Source organism: Microsporum canis, genomic scaffold (assembly GCF_000151145.1).
Source record: "Microsporum canis CBS 113480 supercont1.8 genomic scaffold, whole genome shotgun sequence".
In the NCBI taxonomy this organism is placed as follows: Eukaryota; Fungi; Ascomycota; class Eurotiomycetes; order Onygenales; family Arthrodermataceae; genus Microsporum; species Microsporum canis.
In genome coordinates, this window is record NW_003299162.1 from 745,062 (window position 1) to 768,507 (window position 23,446).

Genomic DNA, 23,446 nt, shown 5'->3' on the forward strand with positions numbered 1-23,446 from the left:
TGCATGGAAAGATATTGATACAAGCTGTAGTCGTTCATTATTTAATCACAGCTTTAGCCAACTTCATAATTATAATCATTCCATATCCAACCCTCTTGGGCCTTTACTACCTGACTGATACACTCGAAATATAGAAGGGTATCACCAAATGATATCCACTAGGCCACGTCTTTTACTTGGTAAATGGAGATACAGCATACCATCCACCCTTTTGGCATCATCGAGCTCTCTCACACCGGCCGTGAGAACATTCCATGCCAGTAGCATTAGGCGTAGGGCGGAAGATGCCCCAGAGTACGAGTATATCGAGGACTGTGAACGGCTGGAGAGATACTCCCCCGGTGGCTATTATCCGGTGAAGCTTGGGGATCGCCTCTGCGATGGGCGTTACTGCATCGTCCACAACCTGGGATTTGGCGGCAGCTCTACTGTATGGCTGGCTTCCGACCAGAAGCAACAGAGGCTGGTTGCTATCAAGATAAGAACTGCTGACTCTGTCGAAGAGTCTGAGGAGGAGGATATTCTTATCCGACTCCGTGGGCAGCCATCGATCAGACAGCTGCTGGACACATTTATTGAAAACAGTCCTAACGGGGCCCATCGGTGCCTTGTCATGGAGGCAACCGGTTGTAGCTTGACACAGTCGAAGTTGCTGGCCCGCTCATGAACTCCTAAGTCTTACTACTGCTCGAGCTATCATCGCGGACTTGGTGTTAGCTGTTCAGTCTTTACACGGACAGGGAATCGTCCATGGCGGTTAGTTGACCCATCTTTACATACCTATATATAACCATATCGTCTAACTAGCCTGTAGATATACACTGTGGCAACCTTTTACTTCGACTTCCCGCTGACCTTTGTCGGATAGTCAACCCTTTAAGCCTATACCAAAAATTCGGGAACCCAATTCTCGAGCCTATTGTCCGAGTAGACCGCAAGCCACTCCCCGCAGGAGTCCCTACCCATATTATTGGGCCTGTAAGGATGGGAATTCGATCCGACCAAATCACCGATTCACACCTACCTGTTATACTATCCGACTTTGGTTCAAGTTACTGCCCGGATAAAACAAGACGGGTCAACGCACGTACGCTGCCACATCTTGTCCCGCCAGAAGCATTCTTCGTTGACGAGCAAAAGGACGAAGATAGGCTATCTTTCCCTAGCGAAATCTGGACTCTTGGATGTATCATATTCGAGATTATTGGTGGTGGAGGTCCTTTTAGCATCTTAGGCGGTGGCATTCTTCAGGATCAAGTCTGTGTGCTCGGGAAGCTTCCCGAACCATGGTGGTTACGGTGGGAGTCCAGGGCAGAGTTCTTCAACGAGGATGCCACGGTTGATATGGCAACTGGTGCTACTCCTTTCAAAGACAGCCTAGAGGACCGGTATAACTGGTTTGTCCGGGCTGCTCGACGGCGATCAGAAATGGAAGAGCAAGGCGAGGATGAAAAGAGGGCTTTTCTACATATGATTGAGACGATACTTCGATATTCGCCTAGGGACAGGGCCACTATTCAGGATATCGTTGATTCTGAGTGGATGCAGACATGGGCGCTGCCATTGTCTACAAAGCGTCAGCGTTAAATCTATATATACATTGACTACTGACATTGATGCTTTCTGATACGTATGTAGATATATTTGTCTATTCCTCGTTAATTTAACTACTATTCTGTATATATTGTCGCCTTGTGGAAGGGTCGACCCCTTGCACTTTGGTCAAATAACGGATGTAATATGTTCCCCCGGGTTGTGGCAGTGCAGGCATCTGTCACGCTAAATCCTTCCCACGCGCCATTGACTTTCGACAGCTTCCGTACCAATACGAAGGGCAAAAGGAACAGTAAACGGATTAAATAGTATCCAGGGGAGGGGGGAAGGCTTGGTTTGGGCTTGGTGGGCCATCACCATCCTTGCCTGGCTTATACAACGTTTCTGATATTTCTTCCTTTCTCAGCTGGAGTTAGGTTGGCCCGGAGATTCGGAGACTCTTTCGACTTGTCATCACAACTGAACTGCCACAGTCACGTCTTGCTGTGTATTTTCCCCTTTATGTACGGAGTATATGGCTGGAGTTATAGAGCCTATCAATCGTAGTTAGCTGTTGGGCTGTTCCCCATACGAAAAGCACTCTCTGTAAAGGGGTCAACGACGACGGCGTCGAGTACGTACGACTTGCCAGCGTGTCAAGCAGGCGGTTTATTCTTAGACTCGTATCCCTGACTGCTGGCTTTTTATTAGTTTGCTGGCATTTCTTCTCGCTGGTCGACCTGGAGGTTTTTGTGGCTTGACAGGAAGAAACGACTTGTTTTCGTGCTTGGCAAGACAAGAAGAACATCTTCATCTGTTCATCCAGACGAGCCGCCGAAGAGAGAGAGAAGTCGAAGTCGAAGGCCGTCTGGTAAGTCGTTAAGCGTTTTCTTCTCCATCTCTGGTTCTGGTTTGGTTTCCTTGGGTTTGCTGACCGGAAGAATCGCACAGTCAAAAAAAAAAAACGTCGTCATCGAGAAGTTGTTCGACTTCATCCTCCGACATCAACGGCGTCCACGAACTCTTCTCGTCGTATCATGAGCAGAAGAGCCTGCTCACTCTGCGTCTGACTGGGAGTCTCTTCGTGTTTACGGACTTCTCTGTCGTTGGAAAAGGGTTAGCCGTGTCTGGCACAGCCAAAACGTCGAGAGACAGCCTTCTACAGACAACTCCTCCACGAAGAACGCGCTACACTTATGTTAGCCTTCACAGGCGGAGAAGACAAGGCTGAAGGAAACTGGAGAGTCGACTATCTGGTCATCGAGCAGCCTCCCTCGCCTCCGGCTCACAGGCAGAGGCTGTCCCCCCAAACCATGCCGGCTCTCTCTTCGCCGGATACATCAACATCAGCCCGCCAGCATACTCATCACCACCAGCCCGCTGCCGGATCGAAGACGGCCGCTGCCGCCACGGCCACTTCGCCCGCTCTGTTTGGCCACTCGACGTCCAAGGCATCTCACGATAATAACAAAGCTGCTGCTCATATCCTGTGGAATCATGACTTGAAAATCGGAGATACCGGAGATGGAGTCACCGCTTCAGCGAATTTCTTTGTTGACGGTCGCTCGAAAGGCCCAAATTCGAAGGCTGGCGCCACGGTATCTGTCTCTCCATCGCGAGAGCGGACGGAGAGCACTGACTCTTCGCTAAGGAACGGGCGTGTCGTCTCCTCCAACCCAATGGCGGACGAGGCTAGGACAAACGGCATCCACGAAGCAAACGTCGATGAACATCATGAACGACGCTGGACAAACGGGACAGGCCAGAGTCAACAACAGACTACGAGTGCAGAGGCTTGCAGGATTCAACAGCAGACGGTCAATGGGCTGCCATATAGACCTAGCTCGAAGGCCACCACGAACTACTCTCACCCTTATACCGGATACCCGCCTACTGCTGCTGAGCTCACACCACCGAGCTCCTCGTCTCAGAACGACGATGTAGGGCCTGCTCCAACCAGGCCTCCTCCACCTATCCCTACCTCCATACCGACAACTCCTACTCCCAAATCCACCAACCTCGACACTGCTGCTGCTCCTACGACAGGCCTTGATACCGGCCTTGCGCCAGAGCTGCCCAACACCCATCGACACTCCTCTCCACACCCTCAAGGGTCTACAACCGCACCCTCAGATACCCCCACCTCTCCATCCAGCCTGCAGAGCGCTCGTCTAGCTCACCGACACACCCTCCAAGTCCCACGTCACTCCTCCTCAAGAGCGAGCCGTGACACCTCCACCCCTATCGCCGTCGACGACACCCTCCTGCCCATTGACCGTGTCTCCTCTCCAACCTCTGTCTTGCGTCGCGGCTCTTTCACCATCCCCCGTCTCACACCTAGATCGAATCAGTCGGAGCCTCACCTCGACGAAGCTCTGCAGGATGAAGGTGCTGCCAGATGGACAGAAGCCTTCAAGCAGCGCCGAGCCAGCAAGCGGAAACGTCGAGAAGAGGAAGACGAAGACCGCGTGATCGTTGGGACAAAAGTCGACATGCATCATGTGAATTGGGTGACCGCATACAACATGCTGACGGGCATCCGATTCACCGTATCAAGGACCAATGCGAAGCTCGACCGGGAACTCACAGATGCTGATTTTGACGCCAAACATAAGTTTTCTTTCGATATGTATGATACCCCACTCCCTCCCCATGCCCCCTTGACACAGCTAACAGCTTGATAGTACCGGAAACGAATTGACTCCGTCAGCAAAATACGACTTTAAATTCAAAGACTATGCTCCCTGGGTATTTAGACGACTGCGCGCCAAATTCCAGCTTGATCCGGCAGACTACCTCATGTCCCTGACCAGCAAATACATCCTCTCTGAATTAGGCTCGCCAGGTAAAAGTGGAAGCTTTTTCTACTTCTCTCGTGACTACAAATACATCATCAAGACCATCCACCATGCCGAACATAAACTCCTCCGCAGGATACTGCGTGAATATTATGCACACATCGAGAATAACCCCAATACCCTTATCTCCCAGTTCTATGGCCTCCATCGCGTTAAGATGGCCTATGGCCGGAAGATACACTTTGTTGTCATGAACAACCTGTTTCCCCCACATCGAGACATTCATCAAATGTATGACCTGAAGGGTTCTACGGTCGGTCGAGACTTCAAGGAAGAAGACCTCGAAGCCAACCCACGAGCAACGCTAAAGGATCTGAACTGGCTAAGGAGGAACCGCCATCTAAACTGCGGCAAAGCTAAACGGGAAGTTTTCCTCGCCCAGCTCCGCCGAGACGTTACCCTTCTTCAAAAACTCAAGATCATGGATTATTCCCTCCTGATCGGAATCCATGACGTGGAAAAGGGGAATGAAGAGAAACTTCGTGACCGGACGCTCCAGATTTTCCAGCCTGGGGGTGATCTGGCGGACGAACAGCAACCAAACTTACTCATGCGGACACCGTCCAGATTGGAAAATGCACGCAAGGCTAGAGAGCTTAGAGAGATGATCAAACGTGAGAAACCGGTTCCCATGGAGCATACAACTGCCAAAATGCCAGATGAGGTACTGGATGAACGGAAGAATCTGGTGTTTTATTCAGACGACGGTGGTTTAAGGGCAACCCACGAGAACGGCGATCCGGGTGACGAGATATATTATCTCGGTGTCATCGACTGTTTGACACACGTAAGTTTACATCCAATGAGCATACGTGGAATACGGATACTAACAAACAGCTCCCGTGATAGTACGGCATGGTAAAGAAAGCAGAACATTTCTGGAAGGGGCTTTCTCACAACAGTTCGCAAATCTCGCCCATACCGCCAGAAGCATACGGCGAACGCTTCCTCGAATTTATTACAAGTATTACCAAATCCAAGGAAGAAGTAGAACGCGAGAAGCAGAATGCCGAAGCTACCCCGGCCCAAACGGAGGAGCCTACGCCTTCTGAAAAGAAATCGACTGATGCCCAGAAGCCGGCGTCTGGACACCCAGAAGCATCCCGAACGTTGAAGACAGTCAATGCTCCGGCGGACTTTAGTGGAGGCGGCACTGCAACGTTGCCTGTTGTTGAGGAAGCGGGTGAGAATTGCAGCACGGGAGGCAAGAGTGGGCGAAGCAATGCGAGCAGAGGAGGAGACGACGCCCCTGCAGATGAAGAACAGTGGATGAGTATAGAAACTAGACGATATAGTTTCCGCACCGCAAGGTCGCCAGCCGGCCCCCCGCCGGTATCTGCGCCACCGCCGCCCCCACCACCGAAGATAAATGGCGATGGCATTGGTCCGAATAAGCAGATGAACTATTTGACCGACAGCAATGGGACCAACAATGCGGTGAGGAATGGCATTGAAAGAGATAAGAAATTACCCCCTACACCCGGTCCGACCAACGATAGACCCCCTATGCCTCAACGGCCACCACCTCCCACTCCACCAGCATAGAAAACTTCTTCAGCTTGGTTTTTGTTTTATTGTACTTTTACCATACTATACCTTGCAAAGGATTAGACACAACCCTTTTCCTATTACCATCAATCAACTCAGCTAATTTCATTCCTTTTTTTTTCCCACCCTTCTTTTTTCCCTTTGGTATTTCTCATCCTATCATTTTTTATCCATCCTGTTTAGCAACTTTAAAGCAAGCATGTCTTTCTTTCCATGCCTACATATACCGCATCGTTTTTCCTCTGTCTCTTTTCCCCCATCGCCTCTATCTTTCACTAATTTATACCTTCCTGTATATCCCTTTTGTCTTTTCTAATACACTCCGTCCACCCGGCTGCTCTAGTTTGTCATGACCTTGCACCTTTAGTTGTTAAAACAGATTGCCTTTCTCTTATGTATTGTACTTTAATAATGCATCTTCTAGTAGAAGCAATGAAGAGCATCCATCCTAGCTGTTTTGAACGCATGTCTTCCTTCCCAAACCCTGCTACTTGGTACACGATGGTTGCCTCTCCTTTTATATGTAGTCTTCATCTAAATAATGAAAACTACACAGTCACGTGCAGTTTGGTGTTGACATCTCCTTCACAGAGATATCTGCCACGAGACCACTATATTGCCCATTTAATCAACTGCTAGCCGGGACAAAAAGCATTACCACTCTCCAGCATGGCTGCGCATACGCGTTAAAACAGCACACCGGTAGGTCTCAGTCTAATTTATTCTATAATACTTCTAAGTCGTTTGGGCTTAATAGTTAGTACTATGGAGATATGCGAGCAGAGCGAAGCATTCATAGAACAAGACGGTGACCTTGTCTTCGACCATACAAAGCTGATCTTGCGACGAGACAACGAGTACTTCTATGCCAGGGCCAACTGGCGTACCTCTTCCCGCTCTACGGTTGACATCAGCCAGCTAAAGGTCAGCAGAATCCCCACGGAAAATGTCTGGCCGCTGATGGACCCCCGCTACACTCCCGCTCCCGACCCATTACCTCCGAACTCCTACATCAAACAGCCGAGCCTGCTATATTACGACGACACTCCTGCTTCCTCGGAGCCAGGCCGCCAGGTACTGGTTGAGGTGGAAGCGTGCGAGGTGCTGCGGAGCCACCCACACACCAACATAGCTCAGTATCTAGGTTGTGTTACTAAAGATGGCAGGATAACGGGGCTCTGTTTTGCCAAATACCCCATGAGCCTGTCGCAGAGGCTAACGGAGACGGCTCCTTTCGACAGAGCCCTTTGCCTACAGGGCATCGAGAGCGGGATCGGACATATGCATACTCTGGGGCTCATACACAATGATCTTAACCCATCAAACATCATGGTGGATGAGAGGGACAATCCTGTAATCGTAGACTTTGATTCATGCCAGAGAGAAGGGGCTAAACTGGGTCTGAAGGCGGGAACGGTCGGCTGGGCGATGGAGGGTGCCGTCTACGCAGCCCGACAGAACGACTTCTTTGGCCTCTCAAAGATACGTAGATTATTGATGGGAGGGGAGGAGCATGGCCGTGAACTTGAATTGAGCTGACAACATCAACATTACTGCTATCTTGCAACCTCCAAGACACTTGCCTAGTCAAAGACTATAGTCTCTTTTATAGAGAATAAGGTTAATTAGGGGTTATACATGCTTATATAATCACCAGGGGAATAGTCATGTGATTGAAGTCTCATCGTCCTTCAGAAGAACAAACCCTTCACCTGGAGGTGCCCTTAGATGGCACATAAATAACCATGGAGATGCACTATGATGATTTGGCCTGGGAACAGAGCGACGTGACCTTTGATGCCTTTAAGAAGAAGGCGTCGAGTCCGGATGTCCTGGCAGCTGTCACTGAATTTATGGCAGCAAAATACCCTTCGTCTCGTCCCAGTGATCGTGCTCGTATAATAGGAGTTGGCGCCTTTAATTTCTGCTACCGCATGGAGTTCGATAACGGATTTGCTTCCCTTCTGCGCCTTGCATCCTCCGGCCGGAGTATGTTTCCAGAGGAAAAGACCGAAGCAGAGGTGGCTGTTATGTGCTTTGTTAAAGAGAATACCAGAATTCCTGTACCAGCTATCCTTGACTGGGGCATGCAAGGGCCCTGTGGGATGGGCCCGTATATCCTAATGGAATTCATCAGCAGCGCCTCCAACCTTACGGCGAAGCTAAGAAAACCTGGCTATACTAGACAGGACCGCCCTATACTCGACCCCGATATCGATGAATCAAAGTTAGAGTATTTATACGGGCAGATGGCAGATATTATATTACAGCTGTCGAGGTGTTCGTTTAGCAAGATTGGCTGCCTGGCTGCTGGGCCAAACGGTTGGACTATCACAAAACGCCCCTTGACAATGAATATGAACGAGCTTGTCCAGCTTGGTGGTTATCCTAGGGCTTTATTACCGTCGTCTCCTTTTATATCTTCGTCCGATTATTTTAAGAACCTCGCTGAGTCTCAATATACACACTTATTAACACAGCGCAACGATGCTATCCAGTCGGAAGAGGATTGCCGCCGTAAGTACATAATCAGAAAGATATTGCTTAAGCTCACAAGGCAGTCAAAGTCAAACCTTATGGATGAGGCTACCTCAGCCCGCCGTGAATTCAAGCTTTTCTGCGACGACTTGCGGCCAACGAATATACTTGTTGACGAACACTCCAAGATCGTTGCCGTTATCGATTGGGAGTTTACCTATGCCGCACCCTCTGAGTTTACATACAGTCCTCCATGGTGGCTACTTTTGGAAACGCCGGAAGACTGGCCTTTAGGTATATCAGACTGGACCGAGACTTATAATTTACGGCTCAAGACCTTTTTACGGGCCATGAAGAGCCGGGAAGATGTTGCAATCCGCAATGGGTACTTATCTAATGCGGAGGAGCGACTTTCGGAGAGAATGCGTGACAGCTGGGACAGTGGTATTTTCTGGATTGGCTATGGTTTACGGAAAAGCTGGGCTCTAGATATTGTCTGGCCGTATATTGACCGGAAGATCTTTGGCGGAACAGAAACGCACGCGCAGAGAATAGCCTTGATCAAGGATAGAATCCAGTTCACGGACGGTGAGCGTAAGGAAATGGACGACTTTGTTCAACAAAAACTAAGGGAATCAGAGACTAGGACGCACAATGTGTGGGGATGCGGGAACGAGGTGATAGGCCCCGAGCTAAATCTGCAGACATATCTGCCTTAATACGGGACATCCAGGTGTATCTAAACCTGTCTCCGGCTACTGTTGCGTTTTGATAGTCGTAGATGAGGCCGCCAATCTTATCAGATGAGAAGCTTTTTATTAACCTTTCTTGTTAATTAACTATAACAAGTCATGTGCCGCGTGCTTTATATCGGCCCCTCCATGACGCAGGCGGGGCGACGGAGAAACTTCGTTGCAAAGAATTGAATCTTCAGAGGCGTCTGGCTGGCCTATGAATATATATATAAATATAATAGGCTAGCTACAAGATGGCAAGCCAACCTAACAGCCAGCCGGAAGCCGTTCCCGAGGTACGGAAACTCCCCCATGACGATTACCAGAATTCCTCAGCCCGGGGGCGCTAACTCTTGATTACATGACAGTCGAGTAAGCGAGGAGGCACTTCTTCGGTACGGGCCTCTATATCATTGCTATCCTGTGTAAACTAATCAATTCCGAGGCAAAGTCACCTATACTAGGCGAGGTGACGGATGAGACGAATGCCGAAATCATAGCCTTGACCCCGTGGCTACAAACCGCTACGGAATTTATGGTCAGGGACGATGGCCTGATGGTTTATAGTAACCGTCAGATCTTCGAGGAGAGATTTCGCAGTCTGCTTGAGAAACTGGTAAGAACCAATGTCTTCACCCTTTACCTCTTTTCTGACCTCTGTAGGGACATAAAGATATGGTTGCTAAACACTTCTTACGCACAATCGCACGCCCAACTCGGATCTATGGTAGCCACCCCGACCGTGTATCAATCCTGTATCCACTTCGTATACCGAGCGGTTCTTCTCCTCGAGCGTACCCAGAGAGCAACCCTGACTCAATATCGCTGAAGCTAGAAATTGGAAAGTTCGTGGAGTTTAGGGACCCGCTATTTGTCAATGGCTTGTTGGATTTCCTGCTTATCCGCATTGACGGCCGACGCAATTGGCAATAAAAAAGGGCTATAACAATCCTGGAAGGAGAATAACGTGTGCGATATATGGTATTCTAGTAATCAACGCCAAAATCACAGAATGGGGCTTCATCTGGGTCAAAGCCCCACTGCTTATCATTGTCAAATTCGCAGAATGGAATGTAATCAGAATTATAGTTGCAAGGTATGTTATCGAAATCCGGTACATTAGCATCCACACCAAAGAAAGGATCATCCGTTTGTACATCTGTGTTTGTATTTGTTTGGACTAGGTCTTGTTAGCATTCTATATGATAGAGCGCCCAGCATGGCATACTTATTGTTCTCTTAGGCGGCTGATATGGGGCTGATTTATGCAAGGACGTGGGATCTATCGCAAAGTTAGGGTCCAACTCAAACGGTGTCCCCATAGACGGTTGCCCTGTGTTCGGCAAGGTAGTATTATATGTCCAGGGCGTGGGAATAGGATCATTGCCTACACAATAAGTCAGCTTGGTCGCTGAAAAAAAGACACGGCGGGCTATGTACTTACCTTTCCCCCTCCCGTTCAACCTCCTTCGCTGCGAATCGCGGCACTGGCTACCATTATCTGCAGGGTGGGGCCGCTTGTTTGTCTCTTTCGAGCGGGCTGCGGCTTCCGCAAGTACCTCCAGAGGTTGGTAACTATCGGTCTCTCTGTTGGCTGCAAAGGGTGGGGTGGAGGCTGTTGTCTCACCACTGCCTATTGAGTCGTCTTCGGGGTGAGGCTCATAGTCGCTGGAATCGTCTTCCGATCCGTCTGGTGGTAATGGGGACAAGCTCTGAGCCTCTGCAGCGCTTCCAGGGCTATCAATGATACTAGAGCGGGCCGTCGTCCCTCCTTGTGAAGGGGGAGGATTGCGGTATGTTATCTCCTCTGATCTAGGGGTATAAAATAGTCCGTATATTCGACGGGTATCTTCATAGTCATAGGAAAGTGCTCCGTCGGAAAGCGCTCTACAGATAACCTCCAGCCTGGGTTGGTGTTAGCCAATGGTCGATAGGGCGAAGGATCGGAGACCTACGAGATATTTTCTCCAGCGAGGTACTTGATAACACAAGGAATAGAAATGGGCATCTGTTCATCGTCTAACGGCGGCGGAGGGCTTCCTTTACGCTCTATTCCAGCTATAACATCATCAAAGCTTTGTGTGCTTGAGCACATATAATTATAACTGCAGATGCTAGGACTGACTATCTTGTGTTAGCTGCCGTAAGGTACACACATATGGGCAATTGGGACGTACACCTGTATAAGAGCTCGGCACTCCTAGCTCCCCATCCTTTCTCGATACACTTTAAAGCGACTCTGTTGACCCATTTTGCTGCTTTCCGGTATGTTCGCAAGGTCTTTTTGGCGTAATCACCAACGCAGGTTTTCATTATGTTGTCAACCGAGTCGACCGAAACTCCCGTTTTTAACATCACCGTGCACATCAGAATTACAATAATAACACGGAAGTTCAATGCGTTTCCATCCGCTGAATGTTTCCGTATCGACCCGGAGGTATTAACGGCATAGTGATAGCACCCTTTATCCCATGAGTGAAGGTCGGGAGCGGCTTTGGTGTTGGTTCTGGACGATGAGTCACCCTCATCATTGAATCGAACATCTTGACGGAGTAAAAGCCGATATATCTGCGCTTCAGTAATTGCTTCGAGTACCTTCCAATCTTTGGTCTGAGGAATGCTCGAGAGAAAGCTAACTTGAGCTTTGTTCAACCCTTCTCGTGGCGCCGCCAAACTCGTCTCGGTTAATGGGTCGCAAAGGACGAATGTGAAACCTTTTTCTTTGCCACTAGGATTTTTGCCGCTAGAATTGCTTGTAGGAAGGGCTTGACTGTCTGTTAGGTGTCGAGCAGCCTCGGCGCCGAAACCAGGTGTTCGAGTTGCCGCCTGCAACGAAGGAAACCCAACAATAGGAGCAGCATCGACCAGCTCACCCAGCGCTGCAAAACCGGTAGGGGGACTGGGGAGGCAGAGCGAATCTATCAAATTTCGAGCTCCTTTGAGTTCCCGCTCAAGATCTTTAATATATCTTCGAGCCCCTCTAAGCTCCCGCTCAAGGTCTTCAACGTGTCGAATATCGTCCACATCAAATGGAGACGCTCGTAGTGAAAGCTCCATGGTTGGACATAAACTGGAATCGAAGAGGACGAGCCCACTTGTCGTGAGTTTTGCTCCCTATGTCGGCGGCGCTGCAACCCCCTAAATAGAGCGACTATACTGTAGTCGCTCCTTTTTAGGTATAGCTCGATGCGGCGTATCTTAAACATGCGGGCCGCAGCACAAAACTCTTTTTGAGCCCCCAGCGAACTTAGAGTTGCTCCAACGTCTGGATTCGAAGCAAGACGTCGAGCAATGTTATTATCTATAAAGAAACCCCACTGCTCCCTTGGACATGGACGCCTTTCTACCCTCCTTGATGGTGCGTCTCAGCCTTGCACTTACACATAATTTCCAGTTTTGGTTGATCAATTTGTGTTAGTTACGTCCATCTGCCCCACAAGTTTTGGTTTCCGGGCGGTTAGCTACTCCATTGGCACATTGCGCCCGAGATCATCTCTAGTACCGGCTGAGGCATGACGCTATCTGGATGGGTACCTTGCTCCAGCGGAGTAGCTTGATAATAATAATTCACAGCCAGGGCCCATCAGCCGTTCACACCGCTCTCATTGCACGGAGACGTCGCCAGATATCTCCCGACAGATGGTAGCGTGAGTTTTTCTACAACATAAGTCTTACGGCATGCTTCGTCCACTTAATTCCCCTTCAGTATCTATCTTTAACCATGGGATGAGAATTTTAAACCGTCATTAATAACTTATAAATACCTAGAATGAATTTATGAATAACTACAGTTCTATAGCTCTTCTCCTTTATTTCTATTAGTTAATCATATCTAGCGCATGATTCGTAACCTAAAACCAATAGCTTCCAACAGTTCCCATTGGATATTAGGCTTTTTTGCTGCTTTGGTCTGGTTAGTTCAGTATTGGTAGTAAAAAACATGCTTCCTACGGATGTAAGGGCATGAACAAAGTACAGGGAATTGGTAGGATTAAGGATTTTGGCTTGGCTTGCCTCGTGTATCTTAGCAACCTATGTATGTCTCGTATGATGGCACACTTTGAGTGTCTGTGACATGGGATCATGTAGTGTAGAAGTAAGTGCGAGCACAATAGACTCTATGGCCCTTTGTATTTGGCAGGCCCCAAAAAACCGAACATAAAAGGGTGAATCCCCCGATGTCCTAAGGTAAAAACGAGTTGTCAACAGGCTCAAATCTCAGTTTCGCTTTGATTTGATTCTTCGGCCCTTAACTAGTTATATTGCCCTTCCACTTACGTTGTCTCACATATCTTTTGCTGGTTATTGGTAGGTCGACCATGAACTCCCACTATACCCACTGCTAAGTAGAGCCAGTACCTGCAGAAGTTATGCCGTCACAGGGAGGCCTAATCAACACAACTGCCCTCGCAATCCAGTACGACCGAGTATTGCGAGACACGGCCGAGGATCCTACAGCCGGGCTATGGAACCGTCTCCTCAATGATATCTTTGGCGCCGACAGCTGGATTGTTACTCCTCAGAAACGCCAGGAAACCGGTAGGCGGCCGGACTTTGGTATCGAGCGATTCTGGCCAAACCATGAGCCTATCGACGTTGTCGTCGTCGAAGCAAAACCCCAACGTCAATCTATGTCGCAGGACCACTACGCAGACGATCAGGTATTAGAATACGCAAAAAATGCTCTCCAAAACGGCCATAGATATCAACAGAAGATATTTGCTCTTCGGGTTGTGGGCACGTACGTGATGGGATTTAGGGTAACAAAGGCCAGGGAAATATTAGAACCACTGGCGTCTGATTATATGGATGCAAAGAACAACGCGGCGGCCATAGTGCAGGTTTTTGATATTATTAAGAACGCAGATGTTTTCGACCCTAACTGAGGAACTTGCTATCAATGATTTATCTTAGCTACAAGAAATCAGAAACACGTGAAATGACTAAGCAGTTGACTGAACTAGTAAATCATGTGACGTAGCTACAACCTTATGTTAACCCCAGTTTAACTAACTGGGCTTAGTGCGGGCGCCAGTTTGGTCCATAAAGCTCTCCACCTAACTAACCCGCTACTCGAAACTCCACCATCCGTTAATCGACGCAAGTTGTACTCGAAGATATGGGTTACTGTGGACTTTGCTTTCTGTGCGGTAAAACAATTGACTCAACATGTTCCGGAAGGGATGAGTGGAGGACAGTGTTTCAGCTTCCGCAGCTCGAAAACAGCGCGAAGGGCGCTGGCCCGCTTGTAGGCCCATCGACAACCTTTATCCCACGGGGTGTCAAGTATATGATGCATTCCCTATGCTGGTCGGTTGTGGCGAAAGCTCTTGGAGCTGAAAGCGTCAGGGTTGAATGGCTTGACAACTTTGGTCGGCTTCTCCAAGATATGGCGCCTTTTCTTACTCGCATGCGGTTTCCACACAGCCCTGAGATCCCCAATGAAGTGGAGAATATTGGCCCCGAGCTGGTGGAAAAATCTCCATTTAGAAGCACGAGCAGCAGATTCCCCCTCCCATACGAGATTATTCAGATGATCTACCGGCATTTGTGCTACCAGGATGTGTGTCATCTAAGAGAAGTAGCCGGGGTAAAACCAGACACTAGAGTATGGTTCGACCTTGGACGAAGATATCTTGTTTACGGGTCATTATTCTTTAAAGGCTCAAGGGAAGAAGTGTCAAGTAAGATCGAGAGGATCCTTTGGAATCTTCATTATCGTGCAACCTCTATACCCCACATTTGCAACTACAGCTCGGTTTGGGACAATGTCGAAATTTTATTTTCAAAGATAGGGCAGCCTTGCTTTGGTATAGACGAAAATCCTTCAATACGCTATATCTTTCTCTATCCAATAAGGTGGAAAGGTTTGATCGACCACATCATCGACTTTTATCCTATGCCCAAAATGTCGTTCAACTTTAGTCATATTCCCGGCCGTAGTTACCTGTGCGGTTTCCAGACGGAGCTGAATAGCTTTGGGTACAAAGGCGAATCAGCGGTTACAATATCACTTAAAGAACTTTGTGGCCTGCGCCTGGTGTCAGATGCCGAAGGCTTTATAGCCTTGCAAGTGAAGAACACATCATGGGAAGAGAGTTGGTACGGATCTTCTCTTGATTCGGGGGACCTTGTGTTTACTCAGATCGAATGGCCCATCGGATATCCTGTCAAGTTTGCGGTCTCATTTGATGTACGCTTTCTCTTTTCTTTCTCTTCGTAAGGTGACATTCGTTGCTCATCCTTGCTAGGCCTTTAAAATCCATGCGATATCACTATCTCATACCACAGGCCTACCTCAACATCGATCTATATCCTGGAAATCCCGGCTCCCGCCTCAAGACTTAATACCCGTTTTTCTGGCAGACCGCGGGCCCACTGACGGCATATTGCCTCTTAGCTATGTTGATAGGCAGCTGGAAACTGCCGACACTATAAGTGCGTTTATTGAGCCATCGACTCAGAGTATTACAGGCTTCGAGTTCAACTTCGGGGGTATAAGGCTTTGTGCTGGCAATATAGATCGACGATCAACAAAACTTTCGTTTTGTACTAACACCCAAGCAAGGGAAATATTCATCGGAGTTGCCTGTGCGAAGTCAGTTGACACCACTCATATAACAGTCAAGGTAAAATCTCTCATTTTATTCCCTAATAAACATAAAGGTTGACTTGAAATGTTAGTTCTTCACGAGCTTTGGAAGGTGTATCATCTTTGGGAACCCAAAAGTGGACGAATGGCATACCTCGGTGTCGCCTAACGGGGTATTTTGCACTTACTTGGGCAATAGGGTTAATATATCCTATTATTACATTGCTCTTCTTTGTACTATATTGAATTCTAGCTAACATTATTAAGGAAATAAACGGTATATCTATCGTCGGAGCTTTACAGCGGGAGCCCGAGTACCAGCAAAAAACCACTAATTTTTTTCTACCAACGGCACAGTACCCAACTACAACTATTGGATTCAGGAATTTTCAACCATATATAGTGTTTATATCCTCCGCTAACCTCACCGCCGTATCTAGTATCACAGTATATAGAGAGCCTTTATCTAACTACCTCTGCGGGGTTAAGATCCTCCATAAAAGCGGGTTTTCGGATATATTGGGAGAAGTAAGAGAAGAGATCCAGTCCTTCATCCCAGGCGAAGATCTGATATATATCCGAGTGTTCTACGCGGTTATTTACGGAATATGTTATCGAGTGAGAGGTCTACGTTTTGGATATGCTTCCCACTCCATAGACGTAGGGTGTTTGGAAGGCTGGCTGGTTGAAAATATTGATCTTTCTAGTGTTAGTCACCCTACCCGTTATCTCAACGACGACTAATCATGGCCTAGCACATTTTGTATTGGCTCTTTCAATCGGGTTTCTCATACCTGGCCTTAACCACGTCAAACATTATCTTACCGGCGCGATGTTAGCACGTGGCGATCGTCAGCATGATAATGTTCTGCTTAATCATAGTCGCCTCAAGCTTTCAGAGTTCGAATATATCTCGGATATCGGATATGCATTCGAAGTAGGCCCAACGAAGGGACTGTGGGATTGCTTGGGCCGCGAACATAGCAGTTTGCACTTAGCTGGGTATTCTATCTTGTAACCTATGGGAAGCAAGGTCGAAGATCCCTCTGTCTCTCCCGAGGACTTCTCTTTGCGCGGGAGGGTTTGCAAGGATTTAGTAGCGTGTGGGCTCCCTCAAACCCTCTCCTCTCAGGCTCCTTGGCGATTGGGACACCGAGTGAACCGCCAGTATACTCACTAGAAACTGCTTTCACCGCGAGGCCTCTATTATTTCATCGTGCATTACGTGGATCGCTATCGGGTTTATCTTGCCATTCCTTTCCCTAATAAGCTGCTAAATGCCCAGAAGCGTCACAGCCGTCATTTTCTTTTAGGTACGAGAGCCTTGCAAATCCGGCCGAGGTTCCCACCTCTAGGACCTTCATTAGACGCACACTGAGTGATTACTTATATCCACAATCTCCGATACTCTGAGTCTTTAGAGGGGTCTGATGAAAATTCAAGAGCTGCACAGTAGCGATGTAGCATTGCCAAGGGGAAGATAACCCTGATTTACTCCGTACTCGTTGTGATAGCCACGTTGCTGACTAATAATATCAACTCGATCCACTTTTCCGGGTTCCTGGTTAGAGTTTCTTGGCGTTTATCTGCCGAATTCGTAATAAAGTTAAGGCAGCTCATAAACTTACATAATGTTTATGCATACAATAGCTAGATGAAGTATTGATACGATCCATTCAACGTATCTAGACTCGGCCCAATAGATATAATTATAGACTATGAATGTCAGCGTCTATACACTATATACAGGTTAAAGTAGAGAACGGAAAATAGTTAAGCTCTGACCAGCAGAGTTAAAATAGAAACAAACTATAGTGCTTTCAAACCCTTGGCTTCAACCTTTGTACTGTTTGATTATATAATATTACTAATAAAGCGTCCGGCTCACTAAAGTCACGTGGGTACGGAGGACAAGCTGCGATCCACAAACTTTTTCCTCTTTCGGAAAACTTCGACTTCGACTTCATCGACTTTGACTTCGTCATCACCAGCTGCCTCACTGTTGACAACGACATAAGCCATCAACTGCAAGAATAAAAGTGACTGGCACAGTGAATCCGAAGAAGCCTGCCTGTGGACCAGAGAGTTACGAGCCGCAGGACTAAGCAAAAAGCAAGCAAGCCGCTGCACTGTTCCCCCACAAGCCGCCAAACAGACGCCGTCACTCGCGCTCGCAACTCGAAAGCCCAATACCAACCAGCCTACATCTCTTCCTTGCTCGCCTCCTCAAGCAAAGCTGTCTTTTCACCATGGCTCACGAATTTGAACGCAAGGAGGGATCTTCCTCCTCTAACTGCTCAGCACTCCTCTCACCCCGCACCCAACCAACTGAATATTCTTTGGGCTCTGATGATGCTTGTCCTTCCTTCTGGGCGCCTGGGGATAGACCCGGCCACAAGGGCCTCATAGACCAGCATCGGCGAAAATCGCGACTGACCAGAAGCATACGCCTTGACGCGAAGCAGCTGCGCCACGTTCTTCTTTTCATGCAACATAACCATAGCCGTGATGGTATCAGATGGACTCCCGAGATTCTCTTTTCCTACGTTCCCAGGACGTTTGAGGACGCTACTACTACAGAAGCTATCGCCGCTCAAGCACTCTTTCATGCCATCACCCCTTCTCTCGCTGCGATATTCAAGACGTGAGTTTAGCCACACCATGATAGTTATTATATTGCGTGATTGTGCTAATACTATTATCGTTGGTAGCACTCATAGCAACGTCTTGTCTCTAAATACATCTCCACGATATATCGTGTTTGAGTTCTTCTGGCACGGTAGCCCGCCAGTCGTGCCTCAGGACTTGCGTGACTTGCCGAACATCAAGTTAACTCGCGAGGAACCAGAGGAGATCTACCCGGACACTATTAAGTCTGGAAGTAAGATTATTGTCCCAGATCCACTTTCATTAAATCTTAATAGCACATTCTCTTTCGGAACTGTTGGCTACGTCGCCGTGATCGAAGAGCTTGGCGAGCGGCGATTGGTCCTCGTCACAGCTGGTCACGTTGTTGACGATGCAAGAACAATCCGAATACAGGACGAAGAACAAGAGGATAACATTTATCAGTCGCAGATCGTTCCGGAGTTCGAGCGGATCGGGGGGGGGGTTCCCTTGTTCCGAAGAGGGGAACCCATTAACCCCCTTCTAGCGTCACTCAACGAGACATGTCTCCTCGAGACCGACCAGATACCTCGTTCCGCGTTACGGAGAGTGGGTGAGCATGTTGACTGCAACCGTCTCAACCCCGACCGTACCATTAACGATAGCGACGATTCTTCCTTGTCCGCCTTCGACCCAAAGTTAGGCGATATTGACCGTCTTAGACAGCTTCTGCTTGAGGAGGAGCCAGTCCAAGTCTACAAGTACGGTGCAGCATCTTCCTATACCACGGGGTTCCTGCGACAGATCAGGCAGGATGATCATGAGGAAAACCTGTATCGATTAAAGGTCCAGTGGACTTCCGCAGAGGAACCATATGCAGAGGGGGGAGACTCTGGCAGCCTGGTTTTTGCCAAGGATGGGGACTATATCACACCCTTGGGAATACATTGTGGCTCCAGAGGCACGACAAGCTACTCCCTCTCGCTGTGGTCGATATGTGAAGACATATCGACTCGGCTTGACGCAGATTTGTTCTTCTGTGGGCCAAACGATTTGCCCCATTTCGACCCTTCCGCTGTGTGAGTTCGAAATTTTCAATGGGGCGGCCACTCCTCTTTCGCAGTCAATATTAGCCGTCCGTTAAGAGGCTATAAAGCCCACTACATCTGACCGTCGTATTTTGCCATACAACCACCTTGTGTTTTATATCTTAGGAGGCCAGTTATTACGACTGGATGTTCAAGACCAAGGAATACGTTTGGCAGAATCATTGTCGCCTTCCTAACTGTCATGGCTATTTCCTTCACCTGGTAATTATGGATTTCCCACCCCGAGTTCGGAGTGTGGCCTTGAGTGATATGGTCATTTTCACCAATGGAGTACGGTATAACCCCATAAGGCTGTATGACTCAGATCTAGCTAGGCCCAAAGCCCCCGCTAAGCCCAAGGATCACCATTTGGGCCCCATTACAGCTTTTACTAAAGAGGAGGGAGCTGAAGACAAACCACTTTCGGTCCGTGACATCCTTAAGACGGCTAAACTAGACATTACTCTCCTAGACCTACTGGCCTGGAGCCCAGCTGCCTGTCAGGAAGTTAAACGCCTAACTACTAGGAGATCTTCCAAGAAGCCCAAGGCCAAGGAACAGCCTGATCCGGCTAAGAGGGCCAAGTTGGACCCTACCCCTCCCTCAGCTAAGCAAGCGGCTCCCACCTCTTTCTCCCTACATGTCAATTCTCTGGGACCAGTGACTGAGGCGAGGCAGTGTACCAAGCTCCTGTCCCTATTGACCAAGGATGACAAGGTTTTCAGGATCCCTTGTACTGTGAGAGTTAACGGAACGGAACACCCTCTGCTGCGAGATATGGTCCAAGCTGACCAAGGCTCGGATTTAAATGTTATCAGCCTCCCCCTGGCTGAGACTTTGGGCCTGGACATCAGACCGCTTTCGGAGGTTGGCTTTGAAGGATTGTCTATGAGAACTGCAGATTGTAACGCCTCTCCTCTAACGCGTTATACCAAGTTTGCAATAGAGGTCCAAGGTATCTGGAGGACCATTACCTGTTTTATCTCACCTGCTAAGACTTATAGCTCCAGTTCTCCCCAACTTCTGCTGGGACTACCCTGGTTATAGGCTGTTACGCTGTTATATCTATCAGGAACTCCTCAGTCATGGTAGGAGACAAGGGTTTAGGAGAATCACCGACAAAGGTGCAAGGTCCTATTATGGGGATCTCGCGCGAACATAACCTCATTATCTATCCGGCTAGACTACTAAAGGCTACAGAGGGTGCTCCGGATCCTAATACTGCTACTGATCCCCTTATGGAAGGGGACCCTAGCTCATCCGAGAATAAAGACTCCGGGAACGATGAGGACAACGACACCGACTCCACTTTTTAGATAGTCCTAGGCAGGACTCTAAAAGGCCCCTGCCCTATTGTTATCCCAGCTGTGACTCCTTGTTAGCCAACTACTTAACTCTCTCTCAGTCTTCTGACCCGGACAAGGATACTTATGAGTTGTCTGCTTGCGTTATCACCACCAACCTTAATACCTCTATCAATACTCATGACAGACAAGTTCTTCAACCTCGTACGCCCCTGCGGGATGAGGCCTGCGCTACTACATGTGTTCCGGATAAACCCACTAAGGACGTCTATGACGCTGCGGCTGAAGTTACGGACTGGACACACAAATACCTATCTTCCCAGGACTCTAGGAAGTTCCCTACTGACCGGCGAGTCTCCAGGCCTGTTATAAAACCCCCCCCTCTTTCTTTGGAGCAACTCGAACAATGGGTCAAGGATCTAGGAGTTGTTATAGGGTCGCTGTGCCCTGCTTACCTACGACCTTCGGTGCTTCACCTTCTGTATCACTATCGTTACTTGAACGGTGGAGATTTGCCCACTTTACCTTGCACGGATCTAATCCAACACAGGATAACCCTGAAGGATGGGTGCAGGCCTTATTCCGTGAGATCGCAAAAGCGCTGGACCCCACAAGGAGAATACTGGCTGAGAACCCTTATACAACAAGGACTCCACGGTAATGTTTTTGAACCTACTATTACTGCTAATGGAAGGCTCTCACCCTGGAACTCTAGGGCAGTGCTCGTACCTAAGTCCGACTATGCTGGGCCTGAGGATGAGCCTCGCTTGACCTTTAACTATTCTCAAATTCCCGAACACTTACCTAAAGTTGAAATACAACTGGCCTCTAAGATGCAGGATTATTGTTCTGACCCAAGGATTGTGTGTTATTGGCAGGCCGACTTGAAGCATGCTTACTTCGCCATCCCGGTCCACAAAGATGACTGCTATATCCTGGCTTTTAACATTCCTGGACTGGGCCAGATACAACCGACCAGACTCCCGCAAGGCACTAAGGGAGCCTGCTTTACTATGATGAGGAAGCTATGATGTCTATAGTCACTAGGCCCATACCCGCCCCGGACCCAGAGCCTGCCCTGACCGACCCCCCCTCCCCGAACGACCCTCCCCCGATGGCATACTACTTTGATGACATCGTGGGGGCCGCTTCTTGTCCTGAGGCGCAGTTCGCCTTCCTAAGAGACCACTTCTTTCCTCGGATCGAGTGGGCTCGGCTCCGGTTATCATTCAAGAAGCTTAAGCTGTTTGTTCCTGAGGTCACTGCTTTGGGAATGAAACACCGAGTCGGCGGCCACCTGTCTGTCCTACCCGAAAGGGTATCCAAATTGTATAATTGGCCTACTCCCACGTCTAGGACTGATGTGAAGTCCTTCTTAGGAGCCATAGTTATTTGCAGACGCTGGATTAAAAACTTTTAAGAGGTCGCCAAGCCTCTTGCAAAGTCCTAAGGTACCTTGGAAATGGACGGAGACTGAGGACCTTGCCTTCCGGTTACTCAAGGAAGTTACAAGGACCATCACTATGCACGGGATTGACTGGAAGGAACCCTATCATTATGTACTCTGACGCCTCAGCATATGCCGGGGGTTTGTTACTAGCCCAGAAAAGAGAGGTCAAATCTCCGACCGGGAAGGCGTCAGTGCAAGTGCCTCTGATCTACGACTCTTTTGTCTTAAATAACACCCAAAGACGCTACCATACCTACAAACGAGAACTCCTGGCCATTATCACCTTCCTACGCAAGTACTCGCACTTATTCCGGAACCCTCACAAACCAGCTGTTATCAAGACGGACCATAAGCCCCTGGTCACCTTTGTTCCCAGTGACGCCCACGAGGGGCTATATCCCAGATGGGTCTCCTTTATGCGCCTACTGAACTTTTCTATAGAACATATAGAGGGATCAAGGAACCAAGTGGCTGATGCCCTCTCCAGGACTATATTCTCCCCCCCCCCCCCCCCCGACGATTGCCTCTTGTGCCCTAGTGCTGGCTACCGAACTGGATAGCCCCCCTGACTGGGATAAGGATTACAGGTCTTCCTCTTGGTTCTCGCCTTACTACTGTTTCCATAAGGATGGGACTATTCCACCTCATACCAGGAATATTGACTCCTTTGCGGACTCATATTACTTAGAGAATGCCAGGCTCCTTGGTCTTCGTCAGGACTAAGAAGCCGAAGAAACTTACCCCCCCCCTGGCGCGGACCTTTTGTTATTGTAGCGCCATCGTCCGATAGGGGCATGTCATATCAGGTAGCCTACCCAGACGGCACTTTATTCAAGCACAAGATCCATATCCAAGATCTTAAATTATTTGTTCCTAGGTCAGGCCTGTTGTCGGACAGTATATACACATCGTCTTATCAGGACCGCACCATTCGACCTCCCACCCTTAAGAGAAGGCGTCCTGTCTTCTCTTCCCTCTTATAAACCCTTGTATTTGGCCCCGAGGGTCCAAATGTTCTTATCCTTACTTGTACACTAGTTATTTTAGTCTATATCCTTTTCTTTTATATTGCAAAGCTTGCCCTGTGCTTTGTTATGCTTCTCTTCGCGCGTTGCTATGGTGGTAATATCTTATGTCCTCACGCGTTCTCACTTTTCACTTCGTCTTCTCACTTACCACTACTATCTTTTTTTTTCTTCCTCTCCAAACGCCAGGAACTCTCTCTACCCATCCGTCCGGCGTTCTGCAGGCCCT

The 23,446-nt window shown here is 48.5% G+C and overlaps 10 protein-coding genes across 10 annotated transcripts; 9 read left to right on the forward strand and 1 right to left on the reverse strand.

The window, feature by feature from the left end:
• Positions 1-148: 148 nt before the first annotated feature.
• Positions 149-1,587, forward strand: MCYG_08210 (protein kinase domain-containing protein; the record flags this gene model as incomplete). The annotated part of the gene is made up of 3 exons (XM_002843081.1): positions 149-603; positions 677-756; positions 815-1,587. 3 exons carry the CDS (start codon positions 149-151, stop codon positions 1,585-1,587), a joined length of 1,308 nt encoding a protein of 435 aa, XP_002843127.1.
• Positions 1,588-2,846: 1,259 nt separating this feature from the next.
• MCYG_08211 (phosphatidylinositol-4-phosphate 5-kinase its3) lies at positions 2,847-5,936 on the forward strand (the record flags this gene model as incomplete). The annotated part of the gene is made up of 3 exons (XM_002843082.1): positions 2,847-4,162; positions 4,218-5,178; positions 5,241-5,936. The coding sequence occupies 3 exons, from the start codon at positions 2,847-2,849 to the stop codon at positions 5,934-5,936; spliced, it is 2,973 nt and encodes a 990-aa protein (XP_002843128.1).
• Positions 5,937-6,608: 672 nt separating this feature from the next.
• MCYG_08212 (serine/threonine kinase) lies at positions 6,609-7,478 on the forward strand (the record flags this gene model as incomplete). The annotated part of the gene is made up of 2 exons (XM_002843083.1): positions 6,609-6,624; positions 6,697-7,478. 2 exons carry the CDS (start codon positions 6,609-6,611, stop codon positions 7,476-7,478), a joined length of 798 nt encoding a protein of 265 aa, XP_002843129.1.
• A 206-nt stretch (positions 7,479-7,684) lies between these two features.
• MCYG_08213 (phosphotransferase family protein) lies at positions 7,685-9,136 on the forward strand (the record flags this gene model as incomplete). The annotated part of the gene is made up of 1 exon (XM_002843084.1): positions 7,685-9,136. One exon carries the CDS (start codon positions 7,685-7,687, stop codon positions 9,134-9,136), a length of 1,452 nt encoding a protein of 483 aa, XP_002843130.1.
• Positions 9,137-9,405: 269 nt separating this feature from the next.
• MCYG_08214 (uncharacterized protein) lies at positions 9,406-10,084 on the forward strand (the record flags this gene model as incomplete). The annotated part of the gene is made up of 4 exons (XM_002843085.1): positions 9,406-9,447; positions 9,520-9,546; positions 9,597-9,767; positions 9,815-10,084. The coding sequence occupies 4 exons, from the start codon at positions 9,406-9,408 to the stop codon at positions 10,082-10,084; spliced, it is 510 nt and encodes a 169-aa protein (XP_002843131.1).
• A 53-nt stretch (positions 10,085-10,137) lies between these two features.
• Positions 10,138-12,208, reverse strand: MCYG_08215 (uncharacterized protein; the record flags this gene model as incomplete). Its single annotated transcript, XM_002843086.1, has 5 exons — positions 10,138-10,331; positions 10,380-10,538; positions 10,596-11,056; positions 11,107-11,275; positions 11,329-12,208. 5 exons carry the CDS (start codon positions 12,206-12,208, stop codon positions 10,138-10,140), a joined length of 1,863 nt encoding a protein of 620 aa, XP_002843132.1.
• Positions 12,209-13,521: 1,313 nt separating this feature from the next.
• Positions 13,522-14,037, forward strand: MCYG_08216 (uncharacterized protein; the record flags this gene model as incomplete). Its single annotated transcript, XM_002843087.1, has 1 exon — positions 13,522-14,037. One exon carries the CDS (start codon positions 13,522-13,524, stop codon positions 14,035-14,037), a length of 516 nt encoding a protein of 171 aa, XP_002843133.1.
• Positions 14,038-15,059: 1,022 nt separating this feature from the next.
• On the forward strand, positions 15,060-16,487 carry MCYG_08217 (uncharacterized protein; the record flags this gene model as incomplete). Its single annotated transcript, XM_002843088.1, has 4 exons — positions 15,060-15,344; positions 15,403-15,780; positions 15,836-15,916; positions 16,011-16,487. 4 exons carry the CDS (start codon positions 15,060-15,062, stop codon positions 16,485-16,487), a joined length of 1,221 nt encoding a protein of 406 aa, XP_002843134.1.
• Positions 16,488-17,992: 1,505 nt separating this feature from the next.
• On the forward strand, positions 17,993-19,433 carry MCYG_08218 (conserved hypothetical protein; the record flags this gene model as incomplete). Its single annotated transcript, XM_002843089.1, has 2 exons — positions 17,993-18,387; positions 18,464-19,433. 2 exons carry the CDS (start codon positions 17,993-17,995, stop codon positions 19,431-19,433), a joined length of 1,365 nt encoding a protein of 454 aa, XP_002843135.1.
• Positions 19,434-19,666: 233 nt separating this feature from the next.
• MCYG_08219 (uncharacterized protein) lies at positions 19,667-20,754 on the forward strand (the record flags this gene model as incomplete). The annotated part of the gene is made up of 2 exons (XM_002843090.1): positions 19,667-20,386; positions 20,443-20,754. The coding sequence occupies 2 exons, from the start codon at positions 19,667-19,669 to the stop codon at positions 20,752-20,754; spliced, it is 1,032 nt and encodes a 343-aa protein (XP_002843136.1).
• Between the last annotated feature and the right edge of the window lie 2,692 nt (positions 20,755-23,446).